The 10835-nt window shown below is 42.2% G+C and overlaps 2 protein-coding genes across 3 annotated transcripts in view; both read left to right on the forward strand.

Annotated features, from left to right (window-relative positions):
• Positions 1 to 1806, forward strand: part of LOC112054278 (uncharacterized) — a 49308-nt gene extending 47502 nt beyond the window's left edge. For both annotated transcript variants that reach the window (XM_024093983.2, XM_052883729.1), the window contains exon 4: positions 129 to 1806. In XM_024093983.2, coding sequence (XP_023949751.1) covers positions 129 to 1301 — 1173 coding nt within the window. In that variant the 3' untranslated portion in view covers positions 1302 to 1806. The remainder of the gene's footprint in view (positions 1 to 128) is intronic.
• A 4905-nt stretch (positions 1807 to 6711) lies between these two features.
• On the forward strand, positions 6712 to 8872 carry LOC112054279 (uncharacterized). The gene has a single exon (XM_024093984.2). The coding sequence runs from the start codon at positions 6756 to 6758 to the stop codon at positions 8709 to 8711; it is 1956 nt and encodes a 651-aa protein (XP_023949752.1). The 5' UTR covers positions 6712 to 6755; the 3' UTR covers positions 8712 to 8872.
• The last annotated feature ends 1963 nt before the right edge of the window (positions 8873 to 10835 follow it).

Consider the following 10835-nt stretch of genomic DNA (forward strand, 5'->3'; position numbering starts at 1 on the left):
TTAAAATTTTTAAACATGTTTCTTTATGAAATTTACATTAAAATAACTTTACAAAAGTATGGCCATTATAAAAGTAGCAATTTATACATTCAATTTGAGGATTAAACAAAATTTCAATCACATTTCAGGTAAACGACGACGGTAGCTTCACTTTCGGCTACGAAGCGGCGGACGGCTCCTTCAAAGAGGAGACCAGAGGCACCGACTGCGTCGTGCGCGGCAAGTACGGCTACGTGGACCCCGACGGCAACAAGCGCGAGTTCACCTACGTGTCGGGCAACCCCTGCGACCCCAACAAGCCCAACGAAGACGAGGAGCCCGACGCGCCCGCCATCGACTCCGCGGAGAGAGACGACCCCGAACCCAACTACCCGACCAGACCGGTCATCAGGCCGACCACAGCGCGACCGGCGACCACCTACTTCCAGAACGACTTCAGGGATGACGAAGAACCTGAGGAAGAACCTCTGCAGCACATCAGACAACGCGTCGTCCAACGCCCGCAACCCCCTAGACCGGCGTACCAACAGATCGCCATCACTCCCCGCCCCGTGCCGATCACCACCGCGAGGGCCCTGCCTCCAGCGACTACCTTCAGGCCCCAGATCATCCAAGTCACACCCAAACCGCAGATACAATACAGCCCCGAGCCGCAATACTCTCCCTCCCCTGCTCCCGCGCTCTCCTCCAACAGACCTGGACAGATCGATTTCGCTGCAGAATTCGCGAAATTCCATCGCGACAATCAAGGCCCGACTACTCCCGCCTCACTCAACACCGCCTCCAAGAGCACCGCTGCCGCCCCCGCCCCATCCAGCAACCCTCTCTACTCCACCGAACTGGTCTACGACCCTTCCAGCGGTTCTTACGACACTAATTTGTTCCAATCTCTACCTCAAACAAAGGGTGAACTGAACCTCAACCAAAGACTTCAGCCGTACGTCGCTCAACCTCAACAGCAGAGACCTTTCAACCCGTCCCCGCAGATCCCTGTCAACCCTCCGGTGTACAGGCAGCAGTTCCAAGCAGCGCCTCAGGAGATCTACCAGAGGCAGCAAGCTGAGTCGCAGTTCCAGAGTTCGCAACAGTTGTTCGCGCAACAGCAACAACTGCAGCAGACTCAGCTGCAGAGGGACCGAGCGGCGGCGAGAGCTCAGGCTCAAAGACTGGCGCTGGCTCAACAGCAGGCGCCGCAGAGAGCGCCGGCCCCAGCGCAACAATACTACTACGTGCCGCGGGGAGAGAGTCCCTCGTCCGGTCAGATCGACGCCTTCCTGCGGGGGCACGGCATCCAACTGTGAGGAGCCTAGTGTAATAGAGCTAGATAGAACTATCGACTGAGTCCGTAGCCATATGTAACGTACAAGTGTATCGGTCGTAAGTGCGGTGTATCTAGTGACTGTGGCGGCGGCGGCCGCGGGTGTACATAGCTGTGTCTCAGTACCTTGGCCTGTAACCAAGTTGCACGTCAGTTCTCTTTCTACAAACGCTAACGCTACGAGTACGAGAAAATGTATGGGGCGGATTCGTTATCGATTAGTGATCAACCTATCAATCGGATATGTCATTCTCATACGTTTTTAGTTTCAGAAGCGTTAGCGTTTTTAGATAGAGAATTGATTTGCAACTTGGCTGCAGGCCCTTAAACTAAATGTTAGCGTAAGACTTAATTTTATTATCGATCGCGAACCATCTCTGTACGAAGTCCACCACGTTTACAATTTGGACGTCTTTTTGTAAAATTGCAATACCGATTTCTTTTGTAATATTTTTTTTTGTTTTTAATAAATTATATTTTTATTGAAATTTTGTTTTATATCTTGATCCTTTATTTATGAATACATTAAACAGCAAAATGAAATCAGATTATCTACAATTCCAGTTATCTTATGGGTTAAAACCAATGAGTTTGCTTGCAGCAAGCTTACATAAATTAAGGTATAAGCCGTATTAGTTATTTTACATAATGAAATAGTTAACAGTGGTTAATTTTAGGGAAAAGAGAAAGTAGTAAATTTTAGAGAAAGAAAGAAACATTAATAGGAAAAGATTATTCTTAACATATCTACTATACAACCCTATCAAATCAATTAGTCAATGCTCAAAATTAAAGTAGAAATAGTCAAAAACAATTTTTAAAAAGAAAAATAAGGCATTGGTAAAAAGCTCAGAATATTGAACAATCTCTATTCTGAGGTAAAAAGTCTCAATTTACATTTAATTAATACGAGTAGCATATCAGGTACTGTAGACAAGTAGCACGTAGATTCTCTTTCTACAAACGATAACGTTTCGAATATTAAATAATGTATGGGAATGACTTTCGTTATCGACAGGTCAGGTCAGGTATAGATTTACGTTCGAACCCTTCGAAACTTCGACAAACAAAATCTGTACCTACTAGTAAATGATTATACCCACAGATTAAAGAATAATAGGCAGATAGAGCGCACGGAACACGACGGTGTCGCAGCCGTTCAAAATACAAAATTCAAAACGAATACGTTCTCGAGTCAGTACGACACGAAGCGTCGCATTAGTAATTTTCAATATTATTCAAGAAATATGGCGTCTTGTTTTTAATTATTATAAAACTGTTTACGAAAACTAAAGAAATAAGATGGAGTATTTTTATATTGGTAATTATTGATTATTAAATTAATTTACGTAATTTTTGTTAGTGATAAATTTTTAAATACAAAATATGCCAATGTCAAGGAGACGCATGACGTTTTTTTATGGGATTGTTTATCATTCTGGATCATCTTTATTCTGTGGGTTATACCTATGTTAAGTGTATTCCGTGGTTATGCTTATTACGTAGCTATTACATAGTATGCGATGTTATGTATTGTTGATGTTAATTTTCATTTGCGCGTAAAGTATTGAGAATGCGGAAGACGATATAACAGATTGTTATTGTGATACCTGGGGCGTGTCTGATTAAATAATATTGTGTATAATGTACATACAGTTTACATCGAAATACCTAGTGATCTACTTCTCTATTTTGATTATGTGGTAGGTGCCTTGATTCACGCAAGAAGAGAGATTCGGCATATATTAATTATATTATTTTTAAATAAAACCTAAGCAAACAATGTCTATGATCAATTTAGGACACAACATATAATCAAAACTCAAGTAAATCTATAGATATTATTATTATAAATGCGAAAGTAAGTCTGTCTGTCTACGGGTAACCCGCTGAACCGATTTGAACGTAACTAGGTATAGAGGTTAAGTGCACCTTGGGGCAGAATAGAAGGCTACTTTTTCCCGGAATAATCCACGGACGAAGTTGCGGGCGTCTGCTAATCAAAATATAATGATTGATTTGGTTCACTACAAAGAATTCGATTTGCAGCTTAATATATAGGATTTTATAATTTACTAGACAACGCCTCGCGGTTTCGATATAATATACGGCGATATAATACGGCGATAAAATATAGCACTCGCAAATAATGTGACTTTCTAATTGTAGAAGAATTTTCAGAATCTGTTCAGTAGATCCAGAGATAACCCCCTACAGCACCACAAACTTTAGCTCTATATACCTAATATTTGTATAGATGAATTATTACCTGTCTCGTTATTCCAATGGTTAGCGTATGTGGCTTTGGATCACGAGGTCCAGGTTTCGAGTCTTGGACTGGGCTATAAATACGCTTATCTTTCTTTTTAGAAATTTTCAGAGCAATTTTTAGCCTGAAGTTGGAAAGTTTGTGTTGTAACACCCCCTTGCCTCGGAGAGTACATCAAGTCATCGATCTCGGTCATTATCATTAATAGCTGTTATAGATCATTAAATAGTCTTAGAATAGAAAATAAAATCATTGTCATCCTATGCCCACCAATCCACATTCAAGCAACGTCTTTAAGCTCTATATACTTTAAGGAGGAAAGCCGAGCCCTATAGTGACGGGACTTTAAAAAAGTCTGATAATCCCTAAATTTGCTAGTCTATTAAAGAGAAATGCCCGCCAGCCCATAATACGTCGGCCCAGGGAACCCAGGTATACCCCGCAAGGACCTGGGAGAAACACGTCCAAGACAAGGGGCCTTTGCGTGTGGTGATTTTGTGTGGTGATGCGGGCATTTATATGCTGCGAAGGTAGTCCTTGGATGAACCCCCGGGTGGGGGACAGTATTGGGTTATTCTATGAAAAAGTAAAACCAGTTATAAGGTGTAAGTCGTGTTCAATAGTTTAGGTGAAGTCCCGTGAACCTCACGATTCACACACCAAGGTGTGAATGTGTTGAGATGCTAAGCAAAAATAGCAGCGCGCTCTGTCGGAGGAGTGGGGAAACACTAAGTTACTTAGTTACGAGTGTAAGTACTGAATAGCAAATAACATACTCGACAACGCATATAAGGTTAAACACTTTCACGTAGCTGCCTTAATAGTCAAATAGTTTTAGTAACTAACGCTAGATGGCGTATCGGTAATTCATAAAATGAAGAGGCTTTTTTTGTGATTGTCTAATGAACGCACATTTGGGCCGTGATTGAGGGCAAGACCTTTGCTTTTTCTTCGGAGGGCGTAGGTTTGAACCCGGTCCGGGGCATGCACCTCCAACTTTTCAGATTTATGAAATACAATTTCCTGTGTCTCAAACGGTGAAGGCAAAAACATCGTGAGGGAGACCTGCACTGAGATGTTTTTTAATTCTCTACGTGTGTGAAGTCTGGCAATCCGCATTGGGCCAGCGTGGTGGACTATTTACGTAGCGTTGGAGAGCCTACTAACCCGTCTCATTTTGAGATGAGACTAGTTCGCGGGCCGGATATTGCTTATTAATATGTTAATGCACATTTGGATTTTATAAATTAAGGGCTATGCTTCCCGGACCTCACATCGCTATTGTACCTACCCCAAACCATAAATGAAACTATTTGGGTAAATGGAATCATCCTGTCATCCAAGCTGATGAGCGAGGTGGCTCTAACCTCCATATAGCCTATAAGGAGGGAGGCCTGGCCCTGTAATGGGCTGTTAAAAATGGGCCAAAAATTACTACATATATTTGTTTATTTTATATAAGTACATTGCCAAAATTACAACTGCTTAGTTGGGCAAGTGGTATATATAGCATATGAATGTTTTTTTTTGTAACACGACGTCTAAACTACTTATCAGATGTAAATCTCGCTGCCGAGGCCAATATATATAACCGCCGCCAACCAGCATTGAATCAGCGTTGTGTGTCAAAGTTCCAAAACTTCAATTAAATAACTAAGTAACCCAGAACTGTCGCTATCTAGTGGGCGATTAAAATAGGCAGATAATTATGATGATTTAGGTCATACCCAAGTAATTAGGTTGTTTCGAAATTACTACAAAAATTAGAGTCCATTTTGTACAAAATTTGTATGCCTATAAGAACCGCAAACCTAATTAAAGCACCATACTTCCATTATCATTTGCAATTATCCTGCCCTACGATCTATGCCCATTCCGAGTCAGCGCCAGAAACCTTGAAGACGAAATCCACTTTAATTTCCATTCGAGCTATTGCAATTAACACCGACAATGACAGGCGGCCGTGTGAAAAATATTTAATAACAGAGTTGCTCAGTAATTTTGGAAATGAATAAAATAGATAAGTGATGAAATATTGCGTACATTTGTTTTAGTTTATGCTGATGCTTGGCCCCGATCTTGCCGTTCGCACCGCACTTGTTGGTCTAGTGAGTAACACAGAATCGAGTCCTGGATTCCGTTACTAATTATAGAATTTTCATCCTTCTGAAACTCAACGGGTCCCAAGGTGCTGGAATGGCAACCCTGCATTAAAAAACGCAATGTTACCCCAAGACCGTCGACAAGCGAGTTACAGAGATTGTGAGCGCTGGATGCAGGCAGCTCAGGATCATGATGTTTGGTAGTCTCTGCAAAAGGCCTATGTCCTGCAGGGGACGTCCATCGGCTGATATGTTGGTGATGTGAAGATGATGATGATGATGATGATGATGATGAAACTTATAATCGGAACTTGGGAATAGACATTACACTGCCATACATATAGGAGAGTATCTACGTCAAGCTGTCGATCTCAGTAATTATGTTAGTAATTAATATCTGATAGTCTGACCTATAATTATTAAAAAAGTCGCATAGGCAGTAACTTTGTTTTCATTGATATTGATGAAAAAAACCAATTATAATACTAATTTTTTGAAATTAAGCGATTCCAAAAATGGAATTTATCGCAACAGAATTCGTATTCGTTTTCAAGATAAAAGTTTAAGCAACAGGAAATAGAGTTCTTATTATAAAAATCTAAGTTCAATTATGTTTCTTATTCAAAGAGAATCAAGGTTATATCTATAACTCTCGGTTTTGTACCAAACATAACTTATCAGATTTACTTGCCTTAGAGATTTAGTTCCCTCTTTTTGGCACAATATACCAGGAGTACTCTGCAGTATTTTGTATTAAAGCAAAATAGTAAACTGAAAAACCATTACAGCATAATATCAAAGATTGTCTTATTAAAATTTTGTATCACTACAATACAAACGGCACATAAATCCGCGTCAGCGGGCCCTTAAACAATTGGGACCGCGGAGCGCAGGTAGATGCGAAGAAAAAAGATTTTCCGTTTCAGATAATGAAGTGACAACAATGGCGTTGTTTGCGTAAGGCGTTCGCACGCCGGGACGCAAGTGGGGCGATATTTTATATAGAGGAGTGGTGTGTGTGGCCCACGCCTTAGCTCCGTCATGCGGCTGCCGGCGGCCCGACGAGATGAACCTGCTCCTGCTCCTCGCGTGCCTCGCCAGCGCGGCCTGCGCAGACATCGCCAACTCCACCGATGTCTCCACCACCGAACCACCAGACGCAACCAATTCCACCAAAGAAATTCTCAAGGCCAGTGAAACGGGCGATCCGACCAAAACTGAAATAGTAAAACAAATCCGCCGTTTAAACGAAGACGGGTCCTACACCATCGGGTACGAGGCCAACGATGGAACGTTCAAAATAGAGAGCCGTGATGTTCTGGGAAACGTTAAAGGGACTTTTGGATATCTCGACGAAGGTGGGGAAATTAAGCGGGTCACTTATTCTTCGTCTGGAGACAGTACCCCGGTCCCTGTTACGACTAACACGACGCCGAGTCCACCGACAATGGTCGTGAGGGTGAACAAAACGGTATCGTCGACGACCAGGCGACCTCTGGCTACCGTGGTGTATCCGACGCGAGGCAGCGCTACAACCAGGGGTACGGTGATACAAGCGATACCGCGGCGCAGACCTAGCTTGATGCGGTCCCCGATCGAGACGTCTACCGAAAACCAAAAGCTCGAAGAAACTACATCCAGCTCTCAAAACCATTATCGGAAGGAAGACATCATGAAAACTCGGATGCATTCCTCCAAGACAGTGCCTGTGACAGTGAAAGACGACTTAGTTACTAAACAAACCACAACAACACCACAAACGTTAAAACCAGTGTATGAGCATCACAATGAAAAACAACCCGAGGAACCTAAGTCTAATGCCATCCGACGTGAGCTATCTGGAACGAGTTCCAATCATCACATGGTAAGTCTACAGCAGTCTATGGGAGACGATTCGACTGATGTATACGGAAGTCATCTGTCGCACGGAACTTTGCGTCCCCTGTTCACTACGACGACGATTAGACCTAGACTCATACACTCGTTGTTAGCGGCGAGGCAGAAAATACAACAGCAATATCATGACACGCAGCTGGAAGACCAGGAAACGACTTTAGAAGCGAGCACAGGCCGCGTTTATCAACACGAAAGTGTGGTGACACCGAATCCAGTGCCAGTGATTCATATACCAGCCCACAGGCCCGAGGAAGAACGAGTTTACGAGCAGCCCGTGTACCAACGACCTTCGACTATTCAATTCAGAACGCAGGAATACTTGAGAGACAATCCCGGAGCGCCCATACCGATAGGCAACCAGCGGCCCTTTCTCCACTACGAATACCAAGACAAAGTATTGGAACCTCAGTACGGAAAGGAGCATCAGCCGAAAGCGTCCGAGGCGTCAGCCGTACCGTACGAAATAAGGCCAGTCACGAGAGTCGTCCAAATTCCAGTAGACGAAAGAGGTGTTCCGCTCCAGGGCTACGAAGCGAGATACGTGAACCCCTACCGAAGTCAGCCGCTGTTCCAGAGATACGAACCGATCGACGAAATGCAGACCATCTCAGCTCCAGTAAGTACGAGAGATTTTAAGCGGTTGCTTCACATTTTGATACTAAGGCAGAATCGTTTGCAAAGTCTGATGGATCAGTTGATGCCGGGGCCGCCGTACCAGCCTTACCGCCGCGAGTCTTACCAGTCGCGGCATTATCAAGACGATGATCGTTACGATTACAGATACGAACCGCGGTACAGGCAAGACGTGTACTCCAACCAAGTGCAATATGACGACCAGTACGAGAGCCAAAGATACACGCCTCGACGGAGATACACCCGTCCGTACGATTCGCAAAGCTCCGCATCCAACCACATCGATGAAATACCCGAATATCTTCCAGTAGAGATCAGAGAAGCATTGCTTCTGAAAATGCTTCTGCTCGCCATCAACCCCGACTACGTGCCAACCCCTGCGCCGGCCACAGAGCTCACGACCGCAGCGCCGCCGCGGAAACAGGTGAGAAACGTCCAAATACTCGGAGAAGAAGCTTCAACAAACACAAAAGCACCACAGAGCAGACATTGAGTAGTTAAATATATTTATTAGTAGAACAGGTCAAGTGATAGTTATAAGGAACACAATACTCGATGGTATTAATATTTTTACGCTACGCTAATGTATATAGTTTTGATACATAGTTTGTAGAACTGTTTTAATTATTTAGATAAAAAATTCCACTTTAAAAACGTCTTTTATTTAATTATCTTGAGCATATTTGATCATTATAACTTTTGAATTATCAGAATAACTCAAAACTTGTCGCTAATTGCAATTTTAAATGTCAGTGTTTTTCTATTTCTATATCAAAGAACCTAAACACCAAGTATTCTCATTAATCGAACTGAGTTTCGAAAGACAAAAATTGGTAAATTCTTGAATTATAATGACTAATCTACTAAATAATAAATTATTAATATTCATAGAATGTTTAAATAAAATCCTGGTCCAATATATTTGGGAGGAATCAGTGCATACACATACATCTACATGCCAAGTTGAACCTCTTTTGAAAGTTAATTCAAAATACATTATCAAAATGAACCTCCCACCAAATAATATTTAAATGATCAGCTTATTATATTCAAATTGGCTAACTGAAGACAAGACAAGGTTCCCGACGGTGGCTAATTTAGCAAGCAGTTAAAAGTAAAACAATACAAATGACATGCGGTACGCAATGTCTGCAATAGGAGCATTGTTTGCGTTGTCGCCTGCCCACTGTCTCACGCCGCGCAATACGCACACACACGGATTTAGATTTAAATAGATACCGCAAATCATCCATCCATGCTTTTTATTATAACTGGATACCGCAAATCATCCATCCATGCTTTTTATTATAACTAGATACCGCAAATCATCCATCCAAGCTTTGTTATTGTATACTAACCGACGTCCCGCGGTTTCATCCGTGTAGTTCCCGTCCCGGTGAACATACGGGGATCAAATTAACTGAAATAAATATGTCATTGAAGTCGGTTCCATTTATACGTTACAAAGATTATATTTATTGATGATGGATAAATGGTGATTTGTTCCAAAATCTGAATCGAGGTATTTGAGGGAGCCAAGAAATGCCAGAACTACCAGAGTCGAGTTCTAGAAGTCTTTATACCTAAAAAGAAACTGGTCTGAGAATGAATGAAAGACGTTCTGTTTGATTAAACGTAAATTTTCAAGCACCTTCAGAAGTCTTATTAAGTACAAAGGTAAAGACAATTGAAGCGCTTCTTTGTTAAAACGTTCAACTGAAGGTACAGTTGTTCACGTGTCTCAAACGGTGAAGGAATAACATCGTGAGAATACCTGAGAATTTTCCTAATTCTCTATGTGTGTGAACCCTGCCAATCCGCATTGGGCCAGCATGGTGGACTATATTAGCCTAATCCCATTTTAAGAGGAGAGTCGGGCCCAATAGTGAGCCGAATGGGTTGTTGATAATGAAATTTAATTTCTTGTGTTTTTTGGAAGCGGATGACTCAAATGAGTGAACGTTCAACTTTATGAAGAGTAGTTTGTACAAGTTTGAGATAAGTAGGAGTTTTCTTGCACAAATTACCAGTCATCGGATGGGCCCCCACCCGCTACACTATTGTATTCCACTCCTAATATACTGTAAATATTCTTTAAATTCACTTTCGCTAAAACTCCGATCGTAGCCACCTATCGGTTTCGATACGTAATCAAACTGAATTAGCAGGATTTGTCTATTTGCATTATACCCTGCCAAGTACCATTGTCTTATGATAAATCATATTGTCTATTTGCGCATACAATAATTGTATTGTACGTAACATTACCCAACAGCCTGTGAACAGCACACATGTCGGGTAAGAGGCGATTGTTCCTTGTTTTTGGTCCATGGGAGAAGCTCCCACGGCCTCCGCGCCGACAATGCAGGTGCTTTGCGGAGGCTATTGTGTAATGTTGCATGCCATGTATTACATATTTATATAGGCTAGTACTCGAATATCGCGACCTTGAATATTTTTTCCTTACTACAATATGGTATAAGAGCTTGAGATTTGACCTTCGACATTTATATAAGAACTAACTGACGCCGCGCGGTTTCACTCGCGTGGTTCCCGTTCCCTTAGAAACACGGGGATAATATATAGCCTATAGCCTTCCTCGATGAATGGGCTATCT

This window comes from Bicyclus anynana, chromosome 9 (assembly GCF_947172395.1).
Source record: "Bicyclus anynana chromosome 9, ilBicAnyn1.1, whole genome shotgun sequence".
Lineage (NCBI taxonomy): Eukaryota > Metazoa > Arthropoda > Insecta > Lepidoptera > Nymphalidae > Bicyclus > Bicyclus anynana.

What these genes read in the sequence shown, in the direction of transcription:
- LOC112054279 (XM_024093984.2), top strand. Translation starts at nt 6,756, where the DNA reads ATGAACCTGCTCCTGCTCCTCGCGTGCCTCGCCAGCGCGGCCTGCGCA.